This window comes from Tympanuchus pallidicinctus, unplaced genomic scaffold (genome assembly GCF_026119805.1).
Source record: "Tympanuchus pallidicinctus isolate F22 unplaced genomic scaffold, pur_lepc_1.0 scaffold18, whole genome shotgun sequence".
Classification (NCBI taxonomy): Eukaryota; Metazoa; Chordata; class Aves; order Galliformes; family Phasianidae; genus Tympanuchus; species Tympanuchus pallidicinctus.
In genome coordinates this window covers 14,029,353-14,048,505 of record NW_026294699.1, presented here as the reverse complement: position 1 = coordinate 14,048,505, position 19,153 = coordinate 14,029,353, and the positions used below count along the sequence as shown (strand labels likewise).

At 46.9% G+C, this 19,153-nt stretch overlaps 2 protein-coding genes across 2 annotated transcripts in view; one reads left to right on the top strand and one right to left on the bottom strand.

Moving 5' to 3' along the window:
* Positions 1–270: 270 nt before the first annotated feature.
* Positions 271–11,129, top strand: BRI3 (brain protein I3). Its single transcript, XM_052680159.1, has 3 exons — positions 271–553; positions 1,609–1,723; positions 10,741–11,129. Exons 1-3 carry the CDS (start codon positions 388–390, stop codon positions 10,871–10,873), a joined length of 414 nt encoding a protein of 137 aa, XP_052536119.1. The 5' UTR covers positions 271–387; the 3' UTR covers positions 10,874–11,129.
* Positions 11,130–12,463: 1,334 nt separating this feature from the next.
* Positions 12,464–19,153, bottom strand: part of BAIAP2L1 (BAR/IMD domain containing adaptor protein 2 like 1) — a 33,599-nt gene continuing 26,909 nt past the window's right edge. The window contains exons 8-14 of the mRNA XM_052680153.1: positions 18,719–18,886; positions 17,814–17,964; positions 16,510–16,717; positions 16,168–16,242; positions 15,669–15,831; positions 13,498–13,538; positions 12,464–13,046 (exon numbers count right to left, since the gene is read on the bottom strand). Of these exons, the coding sequence (XP_052536113.1) occupies positions 12,971–13,046; positions 13,498–13,538; positions 15,669–15,831; positions 16,168–16,242; positions 16,510–16,717; positions 17,814–17,964; positions 18,719–18,886 (882 nt within the window). The 3' untranslated portion in view covers positions 12,464–12,970. The remainder of the gene's footprint in view (positions 13,047–13,497; positions 13,539–15,668; positions 15,832–16,167; positions 16,243–16,509; positions 16,718–17,813; positions 17,965–18,718; positions 18,887–19,153) is intronic.

The window sequence follows — 19,153 nt, the reverse complement described above, 5'->3', positions numbered from 1 at the left end:
ACCCGGTGCCATACGGAGGAGCCCCGCCCGACTCCGTGCCGCGGCCCCTTTAAGGCGGCGCCTCGGAGTCACCCGCGCCGCTGGGAAGCGGAGTCACGTGGGGCGCAGTCTTGTGACCGGCCGCGCGCTCGGCAGCCGGGGCCGCCCGCCCTCCCTCCCTCCCGCGGCGGGGCGCACGGCGCAGGGCAGGGGCCGCCCGCCCGCCAGGGGCCGCTCCGCCTCCCCCCGCCCGCCGCGCCGCCGCCTCGGGGGAACTCGCGCCGCTGCCGCCGAGCTCCGGCGCCCCCGGGCGGGGCGGAGGGCGGCGCCCGGCAAGTTGGGCGCCGAGGCGAGGGCGCCGCTTCCTCCTCGCCCCGCCGGCGGTCGTCGCTCCGCTCCGCGCTCAGCATGGACAGCAAGCCGCTGCTGCAGGAGCGGCCGCCCGCCTACAGCCCCGCCGCGCCGGGCGCGGGCTACGACTACGGGCAGAGCAACTACGGCGCCATCCCCGCCCCGCAGCCCGGCTTCCAGCCGCCCCCGCCGTACCCTTACCCGGGCGCCGCGGCCGCCGCAGGTGGGTGCGAGGCGGGGGAGGCGCGGCGGGGCCGGGCGGGGCCGGGAGCCTCGGGAAGGGCCGCGGGCCGTGGCCGGTGCCGCCTGCCGGCTCCGTGCGCCCGGGAACGGCGGCGCGGCTCCTCCGCGGAAACACGAGCGGGCGGAAACGACCCGGCGCGACTCGCGACGCGCCCTGCCTGGCGTCGTTTTTTTCGGGCCCCCTTCGGTTCCTCTGGCGGGCTGCGGCTCGGTTCCTCACGGGGTCGGCGAGTCCCGGCAGGAGCGAGCGGCGCTGAGGAGCCCTCGGGCACGGGGCGGCTCGTACCGCGCCTCGCGGCGGCCTCCTGCGGTATGGGGCGGCTGGCGGCCGTGCTTTGCCGCACCGAGCTGCGGGGAACGGCCGGTGGGTAGCGCCGTTCGGGACGGGTCCGAGCCGGGCCGCCTCAGTCGGGACAGATTGCGCTGGGGAAAGTGCGTCTCAACTTGTGGCTGCGCCTGCCCGTCCCGTCGGATAGCCCTGATTTCTTCGTTCTTAGCGTTAATGTGGTAATAACGTAGCCTTCTAACTACAGTTCAGATAACGCATTTGCTCGCTAAGAATGCCAATTTTCTGCAAGGATTTTCGTTCTGTGTCGTGCTGCCCTTCTGCTGCTGTGCTGTCCTCCCACTTCTGCAGCCATAACCTTTTGGGAGCCAGAGCAGGGTTTGTTCTGTGTTCCCCGCTTTGTTTCTGGAGTGAGATGTTGCTGACACTTGACGTCCAGAACTGAAATCTACAGTCCTCACTTGTTCAAGCTGTTTTTCCCTGCTGTTCCAACAGCGCTGACCCGAACTCAGAGTTAATTATTAGCTTAATGCCCTTTTTAGATGGTTAAATTGTACTAGATACTTGGATTCATGAAGTGGTTTTCTTGTTGCGTTTGCTGATACTTTTGTTTCAGCCCAGATTTTGGTGGACTTGTACAGTGCTTTTTTGTCTGCCTTCATTCCGCATTCCCTTTCCATACCTTCTACCAAGTTATCGTTGTTCCCCATGCCTTGCATGCAGTGATTCAGCTCTGGTTTTTATTTTAGGCTATGCTGTTCCTCCGCCGGCCTCGCAGCCGAACTACTCGAGCACATACACCATCATTCAGCAGCCTGCTGCCACCACCTCTGTTGTTGTAGTTGGAGGCTGTCCCGCCTGCAGGTAAAACCCTCTTCCACTTGAGAGATTAACTGCCGTGGATTTTATGTTTGAGATGAGAAGTGTCTGTATAATTGCTTGGATTTCTGTTCGTGTATTAGAATAGAGCTAACTAAAAAAGCACTGAAGTTTTGCAGTGCTTTAATGCGATACATCCTAGTGGGCTCCACGCGACTGCTGTAATTGATACAATAGGCTTCTTGCAAACGTGAATCTGTTCTGTATGGAGGAGGAAGATCTGCAAGCTGTGTTCTTAATGAAAAGGAACTTCAGTGACGGATGCAGAGGCTGTGTTGTCTGGAGAAGGGGTGCCAGGAAGTTCTTTCTGGTGCACTTGTGACCACTGCAAGTGAGGAGCGTGACTTCATTGTGAAATGCTGTGGTTTCTGACCGTGGCACTTCTGTTCTCCAGCAGTGCCTGCACTGAATCTCCTCGTTCCCCAGCCCGGGCTGCATAGAGCCAAGCAGGGCAACAGGCAGTATTGAGTGGGAGCATCAGTACTGTTGAGTTTGGAAGTTCTCTTACTTTAGAAGTGCCTTTCCTGTAGAAGTAAGGAAGGGTAATCGATGTGGTTTCAAGTGTTGACCTGACAAAGTGGTGAAAACCAGAAAAAGCAGTCAGCTGTTAGTTGGGATTGCAATGAAAGGACAGCTTCAGAGATCAACAGCCGTAAAAGAAATGATCTAAGAAAAAAGGAAAAGGAAGAAGGCAGGCATAACAGTAGTGTTATGAGTCTGCATGGTTCCTTTGCAGTTCTCAGCTCTGCTCATCCCAGGATATTGACTAATGGGCGAAGGCAGCCTGGTTGCTGCTGGTGCAGCTGAGGCATTTATGTGCCTGGCCAGCCCCAACTCAAACACAGAGTCCTGCTTCTGTTAGAATGTATCAGAACTGCCCTTCTGGTGTCTTATGAAAAGGCGATCTTCTTCTGCAAGTCTGAGCCTTCTCTGTCTGGTCCATTTCAAAACATGTAGGAAGCAGACTTGTTGGAGTAGCTTAAACAGCATCAGGTTTCAGTGTGACAGATGTGATGGAGATGGCTGTGATGGCAGAGGCTGTGTCACATGCCTTTTGGTTTTGTTAAAACTGCTGTCCATTGGAGAGTCAGCACCTGCCTGCTGAAATCCCACTAGTTAAGGCTGAGAATCCTGTGCCAGCTGGAGCTCTTAATCTAGAAGATGCATGTTTTAAACAGTGAGGGAAAGTAGCCTGAGCTGTGAGCAGTGTGGTCAGTCCTGCTGCTGGAGTCCTTCCACTAATGCTGGATGTTTATGTGCCCAGCCAGGAGGCAGAAGAGATGTTATGCCTTGCTTGGTAAGGCAGGCAGTGGGTTGTACAGACCTTGCCCTAAACCCAAGAAATCTGAAAAAAATGAATATGGGAGTATCTTCTGTGATGACTCGGGGTTGTAGACTGCTGGTATCTTTAGGGTTTCTTTATTTTTCTTGTAGTGATCCTGAGATGCTGTAGGAGATTCTTTTGAAAGGGTAATTTGCAAATAAAGTTTCTGTGCCTAGGGTCCTTTTAGCCAAATCTGGGGAAATGAGCGAGTCTGAATATTTGTAAGGCATTCTTAAGCGACCTGATTTCAATAGTTTTCTTCACTCATCCGCCTTGTGCTGCTGGGGGCAGCCAGAGTTCCGTTTGTGGCGCTCCTGTGAGGCGCTGTGCTGAGCAGCTCCAACTGCAGGGCTCTCAGCACTGCTGGAGAGCTGTTGGTCGGAATCCCAAGGACCAGCGCTGAGTAACGACAGTGTCGTAGCCTTTGCACAGTGCTTTTCCCCAGCTATTTAGAGGAGCCAAAGCCTTGGTGATAATACTGAGGGAAGAGAAGCACTGTTTGGTTGTGTTCTGATTAGATAAGGAGTTGATGTTGTGGTGCTGCAGCAGAAGCTGGTGGGATTTGGTGGGAAGCGTGCTGCTCCATCTGTTAGCGGGATCCTGAAGAGGCAGGCTTGGTGTTCTGGAAGGTTACACTGGCTTATTCTCTTACAGCTCAAAATCCTCTTTGATTCCTCAAGACCTTGAATGTAGTTCTAGCTCGTTTCTTGGCCTGGAAACCTATTTTATGAAGAGTGCAGCATGCAGATGCATTCTGAATGCCACACTGAACAGAAGGATACTGAGAGGGCATTGGTAATGTAAAAAGCTGTGAATGGTGTGTAAAAAAAAAAAATAAAAATTTATTAAGCTATGAAGGCAGCCTTTCTGTTACTCCTCTGATTTGGTGCACAATTATTAGAGAAATTCATCTGCTTTTGAACATGAGGAAAACTCTTTGGTTGTGGCTGTGCCAAGAATGTAACTGACACAGCTAAAGCCCACTGATGGAGTTCATGCCCTCGGAAACACAAATCAGGCTTCTGCCCTATGGCATGTGAATAGTGCTGATTGAACTAAAAACCATTTCTGATGTGAAACGTTTGGTGAGGAGAAACAAGCAGTACTGCTCTGTTGTTTGGACAGAGGCCATCTCATCACAGTCACAGGTGACTTTGGAAGTATCATCCTATGGTGGCTAGCTGGTGATCTTCAGGCTCCACTTGTCCTGTGAATTAAGAGAAATGAATATGTACAAGCATCTTCAGAGGTTTCCTCTGGAGGTAGGTGGCAGTGTCCCCGGTCACCACGTTGATGCCTTTTGAAACACCAGCTTACTCTCTGAAGCACTGGTGTCTCTGAGGGGTGACTCTCCTGTCTTGTGATCTGTCCCTCTTGCCTGTAGTTCTTCATTAGACAGATCATCCTCATGCATCCTTGGTCAGCGTTGCTTTCTAATTACAGACTTCAGCCTTGCTGCGTGTTCTGTCTGTGTCATTCAGAAGTCTGGACTGGCTGTAGTGCTGTTGGCCCAGTGTGAGCTCTTCCTCCAACCCAGCCCTGACGTACAGAGGATCAAACTGAGGTGCAGAATGCTGTCGCTTTTACTGCAGGAAGCTGACATGTAAGGATTGGCAAAGTCTGGCTTTGAAACTAGGAACTACCTTATGTTCCCAAGAACAGTTTGAGTCATTACAGCCTGAGGTTCAGCCATGTCATTGTCTTTTTGGCTTGCAGATGGCAGTTCAGCACTTCAGGTTGCCTGCATTTTCTTTTTCCCTGTCTTTTGGTGGTGGGGTTACAAACTGCAGTGGGGTATTTGCTTTCCTGTTGCTTGACAGAAGATGAATCTATTTAAAAACTGTGAAAGCATTCCTTTTCCTGAAGTTTGCAGTGGGGTTCTTCCAGAACCTGGGGCAGAACTGTGGTTGGCCCTGGTGGGTTTTGATGTTCCTATTTAATGAGTTCTCAGTTGTTTGAAGGAAAGGATGAGGGGAAAATACATAGCTTCTGGATTGTAGTGGTTTTGTCTTCTGACAGCTATAAAACACTGAAAGTTCTGCTGGGATTGGAGAATGAGACAGCTGTGAATAAATCCTCACTTATTCTCACATCTCTTGGAGCCTTCTTCCTGCCAGACTGTGGGGCTTGGCTTGTTTGGTTCTGACTTGCTAAAGGAGTAGATTCTGAGATTTTGTTGGTTTTGTTTTTAAAATTCAACTAGGTGCATTGCTGCTCAGAGCACATTCTAGGAAAATTGCACTGCAGTGCTAAACTCCTTCAAAATCTCAGTCTTCTGGTTTCACTTTGGTTATTTCAATCACAGGTGCTGTGTGTGATTTGGTAGAAGCTCTTTCAGGGTACAGGGTTTCCGTGGTTGTTCAGAATAAATCTATTTAAATGTTAACTAAACGTTCCATTTATAATTGCACAATATGTGTCAGCTGAATATCCCAGGAAGCAGAAGGATGCAGCTATCGATCAGATGTGCCCTCTTAAGAAAAACCTGTGGGTTTTGGTTTGTGGCAGCAGGCTGAAGTGCTGCGGAGATCCTTTGGAATCTTGTGAGCAAAGGCAGCTTTGAAATAGCATTTAAAAGGCTGCTCTGAAGAGGGGCAGCTGTAATGGTGCAGCAGCTCGTGGCGCTGCTTTGTGCCATAAAGAAGATGGGCCTGTGGTGAGAATGGAAGGAGCTCCCTTCTGTAATGTGCAGCTTTCTGTGAAGGTTTGCTGCTGGGAACGTCGGGGCGTTCTTCCCTGCTGTGCTGTAATTTGATGGCAGCAGTTAGGGCATGAAATTCAGCAGTGACTTCTGCATGTGACTGCTAAGAAGAAAGCTGTGACAGAGCTGACTTGAGCAGAAGCCACGAGTGCCTCTCGGTGTTACTGGCTAGGCTAGCGTAGCTGTAACCTTGTCCCTGCCTTGGAGTAGAGGCACTCGGTGCTTAGCTGGAAGCCCATTGCCTGAGGCCAGCAGGGGAGGTGCTGAGCCCCTCAGAGGGGTCCCACGTGAGAACAGCATAGCTCTTGCACTTCTTGAGGGTTTTTCTGCTACTGTTTTGAACTGAATTGTGGAAAATAATCAAAACACATCTTTTCTTAATAAAGGAGGCTTTATGCAGCTAACAAGGTACAGCAGAAACCTATTCCCTTAAGAGCCACTGTTTTAAATAAGAAATTAAAAATATATAAAATAATCCGGTCCCCAAGTCCCAGCCAGTCACTGTGTCAGAGCTGATAGCTGTGTCTTCCTGTCCCCATTTGTGTGGGTGTCTGTATTCTGACAACTGGCTGTCCTTGTGGCAAGGAGGAGGAGCCTGGTCTCGTTTGCTGGGTGAAAAGGGATCCAGAGGTGCAGTAATTTGGATGTGTATGCAGGTGAGCGAGGGAGAACACAGATCAGAAACCATTGGTGTGCATGAGCTGGGGCTGGAGGAGCTGGCAGCTTTTGCAGAAGTAATGGCATGCATTACTGTCGCTGCTGCTGCTGCTGCTCACAGGTGAAACTGCCTAACCTCACTGCTCTTGCTGCATTGGGTAGGATAGGCACAAAGAGGAGCTGTTTCTGTTCTCCTATTCACAGTTAACTTTGGAAGTTGCACGCAAATCTCTCCTGCTTGTCACCTGACAGCCTCCACTGAAATCTGAAGTTAAAGACTCTGCCAATGCTGTGGGTGGGAACGGACACTGCTCTGAGATCTGCATTTGTTTATGGGTCTGGTCAGCATGTGAGACAGCTGCAGGGTCCTGACAGCGAAGTGTAGTTTCTTTTCGTGCCCTGCAGGGCTGATCACGCACCTGGAGTGCTGTCTTTGATTGGGATGACCATTGGTTGTCACTTAATAAGGGATGAAAAATGCTGATAAGCATACATTTAAATGCTGTGATGTAGCCTTAAGTCTAAAAATGCCCACATTAAATTGCACTGGTGTTGAGTTTGCAAATCTCAGTGTTGCCTCCCTGATCCTGAGCGTGAGACTTCATGCTTAGAGACTTTAATTTCAAGAAAAGATTTGTCTGAGAAGTAATTTGACAATAAATGCTTGTCAGTGGGGATAACTGACCTTACTTTATGGAGCTGGCAGCTGCAGTGTAGCTTAAATCCTAGACACTGCTTGCAGTATAAATAAACCTTTCCACTTTTAGATGGGGAGTGGTGCACTTCTAATCAGCTTACATGTGGTTATGCCATAGAACAAAACTTATGTTTGGTTACGTTAATGAATCCACAGTTTGAATATGGAATCTGATCACCCCGTCTCTGAGGTACACGAGCACAAACTAAAATATTCATGTTCTCCTTTATAAAAGGTTCTTTTCCTCCTCCTCCATTTAGTAACTCCCTAAGCAGGGGCGGTGATTGGATAAGCGTTCATCTAAAATTAGGTGCTGACACAAACCCACAGACCAGAAAGTGCTCGTGTAGTGACTGCTGTGGTGTGGCTGAGCGCCGTGCAGTGCCGTGCTGCACGTTGGGCACATCGTGCCTCTGCTGCATCCCAAGCCACGGCTGCGGTAGCTGCTGGTGCTCCCTGCTGCTCTGTCCCTCAGGGCCTGGGTCTGCTGCTGGTGGTGAATCTGATCACAATTAGTTGTGTTATTTTTAATTGGCACTCAGTGTGACCGAAGAGTACTTCCCAGATCCCTGTGTTCAGGGGGAAGTGTTTGAAGCAAATTCTATTTAAAGTGTCAGAGACGTCTGCTGAGTGGAGGACTCGGCTCCTTGCAGGCTGACGGTAACAGGTTGGACAGCAGTCCTCACTGCTGGGTTTGCAGCTCCGTGGGGCTGAGCAGAAATACTTGATGAGCCCTCTGATGTTCAACCAGTGCCTGTGTTCCTTGAGGCCAAATCACAGCGAGCTTGCTTGTGTTCTTCACTGAGCACTGACTTACTTGTCACAAAGGCAGACTCCAGGGCAGGAGCTTGGCATGAAATTCATACCAGACAAGGAAGAGACACAAACACTAACAAAGCAAGAGCTGAATGCTTCTAGGAAGAGGATGCTCAGTGTGTGCTAACTGAAACGCTGCCATTAGTGTAATAGCAAGACAAGGGAGGGATTTGGTAGCCCCCATGTACTGTGCTGCGTACTTGGTAGGCCTTCTTCAAAGCAATGCTTTTTGTGTCATTGAAAGGCCTGGAAACGGGCTTTGCCTTTCTTGGATGGATCTGTAGTACTGAAAACTGCCTAAATCTGTAATTATTTAGAGATGTCTGCATTGCATCTGTACCTGTCTGCTAATGCAGTGTGTTACCTGTGCAAAGGAAAATGGAGAGCCTTATCTGACATTCCCCGGCTTCTGCCACTGATTTATTTGGGGTGTGCAGCATGTCATGCTTTTCCACAAATACCAGACACAGTAATTGACCACAGCACAGTCTTTAATTACAGTCTAATTTTGAGGGTCACTTACAACATAACTGTTCAGTCCTAGCGTCTGGATGTGCCCTAGCAAAGAAGCTTTCTAAATCTGCATACAAAAGTCTGGATAAAGCATTCATAATCCTGAGTATATGCAGCAAGATATCTGCCTTTGCCTTTCTTCCAGTTGTGACAGTGCTGACTTGTTCTGTTGGTAACTTTTGAGTTGACTCCTTCCACATTTCTTTCTCCTGCTGTACCATCTGCCCCTCTGGCTGTTCTTCTGGCCGCTGTTTCAGTCTAATGGGGAATTCTCAGTGGTGAGAGGGGAAGGGAAACATCCGCTGGTGCTGTGGTGTGATGGGAACCCTGGGCTGGAGTTCATGGTAGCAGAGCACAGGGCAGACTGAAGAGCACTGCTGAACAGGCTGAGCGCCTCCAGTGCTTGTACTTCGTGAGGTGATGCAGGGCAAGTGCTGTGAGTCAGTGGCCGATGTGCCGGACTGAGGGTGCGTTAGTGCAGCAGAGATGGTCTGGCTCCTTTTTGTCTGCTGGCACACGGTGTAGTTTGTCAGCACTTGCAGTGCAGGGGTAGAAATGCTTTATGTGCCGGGTGGGGGAGGCATGAAGCCTTCTCTGAGACCCTCATAAACCTACTGGCATTCTTGTCAACAAGGCTGTAGGCACAAAAGGGCTGTGTGATGATGTTCATCAGCCCCATTGGAGCCATTTGCAGCGTCAGCTGGACAGAGCAGGGTTGCCAAACCTGGCTACAGAAGAAAGCTCCAGCAAGCTGCATGAGAGGCTGTCCTGTCTCCAAGAAATCTGCTCTTGTTGCTGCTGCTGCATCTCTAGTTAATGGTCATTGTTAAAACTTGTAAGTAGAAGAATTAAAAATGGAATTGGGATTCTGCGCTTTAAGTTGATTCATTGTTTCAGTCAGCAACTCATGGCAAGAGCAGCTGAATGAAATCCAGGAGCCCAGCAGTAAGCTGGAGCAGCTTTCTGCCTCGGCAGCCTTTGTGGAGGTCTCAGCAGTGCTGCCTGCCCTGTGCTTTTGCAGAAGATAATTTACACTATTTACACCTATTTACAGAGCCATGGCTGTGCTACCCCATTCTTACACTCACCTTTGTTTCAGCTGGAGTACAAGATACTGATACCAGAGCAATCGTATGAAGTGCTTTGTTCATGTTTGTTGGTGCTTGTATTACCAACAGTATCTGTGAGGGACAAGCCAGAATCACTGTGCTTTACGACGTGCTGACTGCACCATGTGCTGAATAGAGCACAGCAGAGGTGCCATCCTGGAGAAGGAAGGATGGCTTTATGGGCTTTGGCAGCATCACGGCAAGTTTAAGTTGGACTTTTAAGCTGATGTCGATATCTGGATTTGTGATTTGGTAATGGAGGTATGAGAATAGCAGCTAAAAGGGACTGGAAGGAGATGTTAAGTTTTTCCCAGTGTCTGAAGAGGAAGAAGTGCTATGAAACTTTGCAAAAAAAAGTGGTACCTACATCACTGGAACGAATTCTGCAAAACTTGCACCATGTCAGAACAGTGCTAGGAAAGGGAGATGAGACTGAAGTTTGAACAAGATGTGAAGTTCTAAACAATTGCAATAAGGGAATGGTCTCAAAGTCTGCATCTTCTTTCCTTCGCTCTGTTTGCTTGTGCAGTAAGGTGTCTGTGAGCACTGGGTAGGGAAAAAACAGCCCTCAGGCCTTGGCACCTTGCCTGCATCGCGAGCACTGCAAGGTCACTCAGCTCTGCTCCTGTTGACTTTCACTGTCGTGGGCAGACAGAGGAGGGCCCTCCTTGTTGAAGTGTTTTGCTCACCTCTGGGTTCTGACTGCTTGTACCTGCTCCAATTTCTTATGTTAAGCTGCTATTCCTGTGTAGTGGGTGGCAGACTGTGAGCAGGTGGCAACCTGTGTGCGTTCTTCAGTGCACTTGAATTAAGCAGTGTTTGCCATGAATACGGCTGCTCTGAGTGGCTGATATCTGTTGGAGCAGTCCAGGACTGTGGTGGTTGATAAATAGCTGCTGTCTGGAACTAAGATACTGGTTTGAATTAAACCTTTCACGTGTCTTATCTGCAGTCCTTGCTCTTATCACATGAGAATTTCTTGGGTTTCTTTAAGTGGTGTAGTTCAAAGCCTTCTGCTGCAAGCTGTGAGCAGAAAAGCCTTTTAAAGGGGGGAAGCCTCCTCTTTGCAGCGCGCTTCCTTCTGCTGCACGGAGTGGGGTTTCACTGAGTGTCAGATCACAAGGAGGTAACCTGGGGTTAAACGCAGTGGGGGGCTTTGACTCAGTGTGTTTTCCATTTCTGCAGGGTTGGCGTCTTGGAGGACACCTTCACCTGCCTCGGTGTTCTGTGTGCCATTGTGTTCTTTCCAATTGGGATTCTGTTCTGTCTGGCACTGAGGCAGCGAAGATGCCCAAATTGCGGGGCGGCTTTTGGCTAAGAGGGCTGAACGTGGACGTGCTATGGAAGCTACAACTGTTAGCGTACTCTTTCTAATGTAAATGTCATGTACAATCATTTTATTTGCTTCAGACCTGTTTTGTAAAGTGTGAAGAAATTTAGTCTCTTGCATGTAATTTAAACTTAATCTTTTATGAGCATGTGCATTGCAAAACATGAAAACCGACCTTGTTTTCCATGTTTAGTGGCACCTCTTGAAAACTAAATAAAACTGCTTTTCCTTTTGCAATCCTCAACTTGTGGCTGGATTATTAAATATGTGACAAACATGTCTGATAACATGTTTAGTATGCAAGTGAAGTTAATAATCCTAGCTACCGACAGGGATGGAAAATAGTGGTGTTTTTGGGTTGTACATGTAAGGTGAGGGGATGTATTTGCCTCCCCAGGTGGATCCCTTCATCTGCAGGCTTTTGAGGAAAGCGGTGCGAATGCTGTCTGTGCTACCACCATGGAATAGGTGTGGGTGAGCACATCTTCCTTCTGCAGAAGGCCGCTCAGAGCCTTGGTTTAGTGAGGGCAGGTGCTGCTGAGGGCACAAGTGTTATCTCCAAGGGTTTGCAGCAGCAAGTCCTACCTGCTGCAGCAGTGGTTTCTACACCACCAGTAGTTTCTGGCTGCAGAAGGGAATGCTTACCCAAGAAGAGAGGCTGAGGCACTGCTCAGTTCCAAGAATAAAGGTTTAGGCGTGTTATTGTTTCATTCTGATAAGGAACTGTTGGAGGCTTATGGTCTTTGACTCGCCTTTCTAATGTTCTGGCTCATGTGTGAGTTACGCCCTTGAGATGTGTTTGCAGGTGGCTGTGAGGCACTCACAGAAGGTTCCATGGCCAACAAACCTGGCAGGCAGTGCAAGGGGAGGAGGTGGAATGAGGGGCACTGATCTGCAGCCAGCAGGTTCCTGTGCTGCTTTTCACACCCAGTAACCAAAGGCATTTTCTGTCACTCACAGCCACCATAGGAGCAGCCCTGGGATGCTGCAGGAGTGTGCGCTGTGCTTATGGAAGGTGGGGATGACCAAGAGTGAGGGCTGAGCACTGGGACAGGTCAGAGAAACACGCTGTACAGCAGCTGGGAGGCAGCTCTGTGCTGTACAGCCATAATGTGCTCAACTTTGTGCAGAATAAAGAGACGCTGTAAGATTCATTTCTAAGGTGATTATTACAGTAGGAAGAGAGTTCTTCAGACAAGCTATATCTGATGCAGGAAAGCAAAGCCTGTAGTGAGGCACAACCTGGGACTGAAGTTAGGTGTATCAGTTATATTTTGCCCGGTGAGATGCTGCATTCTGCTGCCATTTGTGCCACTGCTCGGCTGCTCGGCTCCTTCACAAGAAAGCCAACCTTAATCCAAGGCTGCATTAACAGAGCAACGAACCACTTCAGTAGTAGTGGTGTAAGGAAAAGCATGGCACTTGTACTGTGAGATTTTTATATGACTGAAGCTTGATGGTGTATTTAAGAATATATATATTGTTGAAGAATATGTTGACAATATATGAGACCTAAAATAGGTTTACGTTAACATTTTATAACTTGTATCTGCCATTAAGCAAAGCATTACATATGCATAGAGGATAAATATTTATTTATAACCACGAGTCTTTTTAAACAAAATAATGTGTTGCTGCTGTATACAGACAAATCTCTACGCTGGAATAAGGCAGTTGGTACATTGCTGTATTAAAAAAAATCAATCAGCTTTTTCTAATTGAATAAGTGGCATAGGCAAGGCCTGCGTTCTACAGCTTACTGTGGCAATTTCCAAACAACAAATGCCAAGTCCTCAGATCTGTGATCTTTTAGTCAGACTGCCTGGAGCATCCAGACGATCTCCAGGATCTCCACGATTCCATCCCCTGCAGAAGGCGTACTGTAGAACCAAGCTGAGCTGCTCCATCATAGCCCAAAGCAACAGCCTCATTAGAAGGAATGCTTTTAAAAATCAGAAATCCATACCAGTATGATTCTATTTTACAGTAATTACACTTAAATAATTTTTAGAACAAGTTTAGATAGCAATTGTCATTACTGCAATTGATGTTTGTAAGGAGGAAATATTTATAGGGGTCATCTATTCATCGGATAATGGGCGCTGATCTGTCGTTTGTCACTGTTGGTCTGAGTTTCACAGTTGCAAAAGGATTTTCTCCACTGAAAAGAAATGCACAAAGTTACTGCGAGGTTTGCTGTGCTGCAAGGAGCATTGCTGGAAGAACACGTTACAATTTCACACCAGCAGACTCTACACAACTCCTAGCTCAGCCTGAGCGTTTAAAACAGCCTTACACAGGAGAACTGTCTTGCCAGCAGTCCCAGGTTTGGTAAGTTACTGCCTGGTTTGCTCTGGATGTTCTTTAAAGGGCTTCCAGAAAGTTTGGATTTAACCCCCGCTCTGTGCCAAACCACAGGAGAAGCACCTGCTGCTCTGGGAGGATCTGTGCTCCCCTCCCAGCACTTCTGGCACTGTGGGCCTAACGCTGCTGCCAGCGGTCAGAGCAGCTCAGGAAGAAACATCCTCAGGTCCCCTCACAGTCAATACAATAACATACATCAAACTGAAAACCAACACAACTATAATTGAATAAGCAGCTTTAAAATGTACCTTAGAAAGGGTGGTTTTACAATGCCATTCATGTTGGGTTTCTGTAAGAGAAAGGATACGGGTACAGATTTAAAAAAACAACAGAATGTGCTCCAGGTGATCTCATTGTGCTGCTACAGAAAAGGGGCTCTACCATTCGAGCAGAACGAAATATGCAGTGACTTGGACTAATAGCTGTCTAGTTTAGTTGAACTGTGGAGAGGTGGGCAGAAGAGAATGGTCTGAGAACATCCAGACACCGACAGCTGTGTGTGCATGCAGTGTAGAGAATGGGGTCTTCTTCCCCAGCGGGATCAGTTCTGTTTTTTTTGCCAAGATCACCAATTACACTTACAAAAAGTTCTGCGCTGTATAGGTAAAAATATCAAACATCACTGAAAACTGGCAACCAAAAGAAGGACGGAAGCAAAGTGTTGCCATGCAGTTTCTGTAGCACGCTGCAGAAGTGCCAAAAAGCCCAACAACGCATGCGAGCACCCACCAAACATCCAAACCCCCCCGTGCCACCAGCACAGAAACCCTCCTGCGCTCCGTGACTGCTGATGTGCAGCGTATGAATGAAGGCATCTCCTGTGACTTCTGTGGGCAGCGATGGTGAAAGCAAAGCAAAGCAGCGAGCCCTGGCAGCACCTGCATGTTTAACCAGCGGCGGCTGCATGGGAGTGGCGAGAACAGGAATGACTTTGCACAGGTATTGCTGGCATTTTGTTGTCATCAAATGTCGTGTTTGTTTGAATGCACGATCCAAAAATGCTTTTACAGCTACAGTGTGCACTGTACTTCTGATGAGATTTCCTCGATTTTTGTGAATTTGAGATTACCCAGAAGATGGCAGTGTGGCACTGACACAGCGTTCCTTTAGGATGCAGTGCTTGGTGCCATGAACTCAGCTCCTGTAACGGGCTGCCAAGCCTGCTGCATAATGTAGAGGCTTTGGCAAACATTTAACTTGTCCTTTTTTCCACAAAACTTTGAGTACAATAGTATTTAATTTTAAGTATTTCAAATGGCAAACTAATTGCATTGCTTCTAGGAGGTGTCAGATAAGGTTCAAAGCAAAAACGAACTTTTGACTACATGTTCCAGCATACAAAGCATTCTCGGGCCTGGCAGCGGAGCGGTGGCTGTTGACTTGCGCAGAAGCAGGGAGAACAAGGAAATTCTGAGGCTTTCCAAGGGAACGAAAGTAAATAGTAATTCTGGAGTGAAATCCTGTGGTGTGAGTACAATTCTCTTCCTTTTGTATACCAGGTAAGAATCAGGGGTCACAGTGAACGTCTATCTGCTACACGTTAGGGGGAACCTCAGCAACAGTTATGAGACCTGAATGCATTTGTCTTCCATTCCTAAAAGGCTGAAAGGCTGTAAGCCTCCAGGATGAACAAGCAGTTCTAGTTAATTCCATCCTCACCTATCAGCCAAAATCACTCACCTTTCTGTTGGTTTTTCAGTGCAACAGGAATGTTAGTCCACAAGCCTTAAGTTTATTCATAACCCCCCCTGAATCAACACTACAGAAAGAAAGTCCTCATGGCTGGCCGCTCTTGAGAGCCACCTGAGGCCAGGCTGCAGCACAGCATGGTGACACCAAGGCAGTGTGGGGCATCAGAGGTCTACAGTACGTCATCACCTTTTACTTGTGACAGGGCAAAGAACTCTCTGTACTGCTGGCCTGGCAGCTTTCACAGGCTGATACACCTTTTAACGATTGTGAGCGTAATTACACTTGAAGGACATGTTGATCCCCAGAGCTCTCAACAGATAGTCAGAATAAATGAACCTGGGTAGAAATCTGACATTATGTAATTGTTAAGGCTTATTGCTTTTCTTATCCAAAAATGAAAACCGTGTGTGTGTCAAAATATAGACTCTTTCTTCATTATTATTTTAGAAGTTCCCAGACACTTAATTTGAAAGTACTGCTTTCCATAAGAATGTGTTCTCAAGATTCACAGATTCCATTTCTCTGCTGTGCAGAACAGGGCTTCTAGTGCTCTTCATTGTATCCCCAAACAATTTGTCACCATTCTCCTCTAGGTGGACTGAGACACCAGAAAAGCATAATCATACTGAAGAGTATAGAACAGTATCAAGGGCCTCATTGAAGAGCTCAGTTAAGCAGGTCAAGAGGAGTAAGCAGAACATTCAGATTAATGGCACTGGTTACTTACCGGACCTGCACTTTCTGGTTTCTCAGCTGGTGTTTTAGCAGCAGTACCTTTGGAAGACTCCATTCTCTTATCTGGAGTTGAACCCAGATAGTCTGGTGGTGGGAGGACAACACCAGCTTTTTCTGCAAGATTGACTGAACTGATACTTCTAACCGGCGCAGTGCTGCAAGACAGAACCCAGCAGGTAACATGTTCAGTTCCATAATACACCTTTCCTCCTTGTCTTTTGTCCCAGGAAAGAACAAAAATGTGTAGTTAAGGCATATGATCTCTCTGAAGTCCGTGGGACTGTAAAGTTGGAGTGATGATCGTTGTTAGGTCTGTGTAGCCACATGGCAATGTGATCTAGGTGTGGCAGTACAGACAGTTAGGAGGTGCTTCCTCTAAGTGTTGCTGAACGACTGATGGTGTAAGCAGAAAACTAATATTTCTAATACGTTTGAAAGAATGTAAGAAAGAAGATTTGGGTATTTTTTGCACATTCCATTCTAAATATTACCTTGGCGCTGGAACAAAGGCTTTTTCTTCTGTTTCTTCTAGTGGTCTAGTATACGATGATGGAAACCATCCTTTTCTGTAATGGAAAAGGATTTCAATTTCATACGTTATAAAATTGGAAAGATTTTTCAGAAGTCAACACTGGACAAAACAGACTCTAGAAGATGTAATATTTAAAGGCCTGGGTTCTAGTATACAAGATCTCCCTGAAATACGTGCAGTGAGATTCACCTGATAGAAGTTCCCAGTCAGTGACAGCAGAAAAAGTGGAAACCATGTACTAATTCCTGCTAGAGACACTTTTCCTTCGTGTTCAAATTGGGTAATAAACCGATTGTCTTACACTTTGGTTGACTCATGTTCCCCATACAGCCAGCCATCCTTTTCTTCAGATACAAGAAGTATGATGGTGTCTCCCTGTGCAAAGCTAAGTAAAGTCTTGTTATTTCCAGCTGTGTGCGGAAAGATCGTCTTTACTTTCTGCCTTTTCATTATATTCAGCCCTGTGGCAACTGAAGTTGAGCGCGATAAACTGGCATCATCTGAATTCTCTGCAAAATTAAAAGCAAAATTAACCATATTAACAAAATACAATTAGCTGTCAGGAGAAGCAGGTTTGGTGAAGCAGTATTCAAGTGTAGTTGTGGGACTTTGTTCTGTTGTAGACTCTCAGTTATCTACCAATGTTTCTTATCACCAGAGTTCTTCATAACATTGGTATTTGTATACATGCACACATGCTACCACAGCAACGTTGAACCAACAGACATAGAAAGTTATGTAAGTGTTAATTTGCTTTCTTCTGCTTGGCATAAGAAATGCTAACCAGAAGCAGCTGCAAAAGACTGAAAATTTTCCGTTCTTAAAACAAGCCCAAGATTTGATTTCATTCTCATGTCCAGCTTCACCTGGATCAATGAGAACTGCAGACACTTGGCACTCTGCGGGTATGGGATGTTTTCCAGAAGATGATTTAAAGGATGTCTCAAAAATGTGTGTTATTTGACCATTATAATGGTCAAATTAAAGCACATTAAAGGCAGTTTTAAGGAGGGAATGCTGGAATTGCTGTTCTAGCACTGCATTTGTTTTGTTGTGATGTAGGCTTAGTTCTTTCCCTGCAGCAGAGTAAGTCAAAGACTCATATTTTACAAACTAATAAAATACTAATAAAATAACAGCATTTTACATTTCAGAAGTACAGAACAGCTTGTTTTGTCCCACGTGCATTTTTTCCTGGCTGCTGTACACTCTTAAAGGAAACCATACCAAGACTGCAATGTTCTTGTCTGTTAGTGTGCACAGAAATAATGGTGTGCATCTGGTCCAAAATCATAGAGTGTATTCTTCTGGTAGGACTGAGGGCACAGAGACAGTTGAGCTGTGCTCACCAGGGATGCATGGCAAATGATGGAAGTGAAAGTTTACGATAGGTAGCTTCATTTTATTGTGAACAGTTATTTCCTCCTTGTGACATGCACTTCACCTGTTAGGTGACTGATACATGAACACTCTGCAGAGACCATTTTATACTCCCCCACACATCCTGGAATTCAAATCCTGGTAGTAGTCACAAAATCCCAAAGAGAATTCCGAGTTGTTAACACACCCATGCACACACGTGGCTTGCAGTGAAATGCCACTCACCTGCTGCATTGGTTGCTCTTTCAGGAGACACCTTTGGGCCCGTGGCAGGATTGTTAAACATGTCCACAAGTGGGCTGGTGTACGCCCTGCCAACAGGAGCAGGGGGCACCTTTGATGCATTTTCATTGTGAGCATAAAAGTTGTTTCCAATCTAGAATCAGAAAAACGTTGTCCTAATAGAGAGGTGACATGACTTCCTGTGTTTGCAACATAACCTCTAGAAAGCAACGCTCAGGTTTTCCCAGATCACACCTACGTAAGGCCTTTCTGCTGGGCCCACCTTGCTATGAAACTTCTGATAGAATAGTTTGCAAGGATCCTGTTCCCTGGTGCACAGCAACTAGTGGAAATGCTATGGAAGCCCAGTTTTCACAAACAGCCCACTCATGCACAGATCAGTGCACTTCTTAACTTTTGGAGGTATTGAATTTAGAAATTCAATAACCAATGGTAACACAACGTGCAAATAGGGGAATTGAGAATTTAATGTCTATTTGAGAATCTAATGTCTATATTTCAATATTCTGTAATAAGAATCAGAGGGAAGAAGGAAAGGGTAAAATTTTGTTTATCTTGAACCTCAAGTATTCCTAGCACTTACAGGCAGAAGTGTTGGAAATAGAGTGGCAAAAACTAGGGTGGTCCTAAGGCTGTGTCTGCAGGAAAGCCCTGGACACCCAACTGGAAACAGCCTTCTCTGCCTGTGAGCTTCTGCCTGCTTTACTCTGCATTTCTCCAGCAGCAAACCATTCAGCTTCATGGTTTTGCTTTCCCACCCAACCCCAGCGTATTTCAGCTGATGCATGTTACAGCCTTGAATCCAAATGCTTAAGTACAATAGAAACCAGTGAAGACAATCTGGACCCATTTGAAAGAGAGCCTTTAACCATCAGGGAATGACATACCACGGTGTTTCTCTCTATCATTGGTGAAGGCTGCGGAGTTCCTGATATTGGAGTGGAACCAGGTGTCCTTATTTCATCAATCATCATTTTGACTTTTTCAGGAACTTTGGTGGCATCACTACAGATTTCCTGCCACCCAGGCAGCTTGGCATTGAGGAATTCTGCACACTGCATCCAAATGTAAGAGGTACTCATCAGAGATACGTTTGGCATAAAATTACACAGAACTACTTGCTAATTTTTGTTGTTAGAACATGGTAAATGAAGTGAAATGGAAGTCTTTTCAAACATGTTCAAGGCTAAGTAATACCTCTTTGAAGTATATAGAAGAAAGAGACAGTCCTTTTTCAGGGTCAGATGTTAGAAATACCAAACTTCTTAATGTGTGATTTTTTAAGAAGTCATAGCAACTTTTCACCGTTTGCAACAGCACCT

Bases quoted from the DNA above. Each gene is read 5' to 3' on its own strand.
- BRI3 (XM_052680159.1), top strand. From the start codon at position 388: ATGGACAGCAAGCCGCTGCTGCAGGAGCGGCCGCCCGCCTACAGCCCC. The intron at 554-1,608 runs GTGGGTGCGAGG...TTTTTATTTTAG, and splicing joins GGGCGCCGCGGCCGCCGCAG to GCTATGCTGTTCCTCCGCCG. The intron at 1,724-10,740 runs GTAAAACCCTCT...CCATTTCTGCAG, and splicing joins GGAGGCTGTCCCGCCTGCAG to GGTTGGCGTCTTGGAGGACA.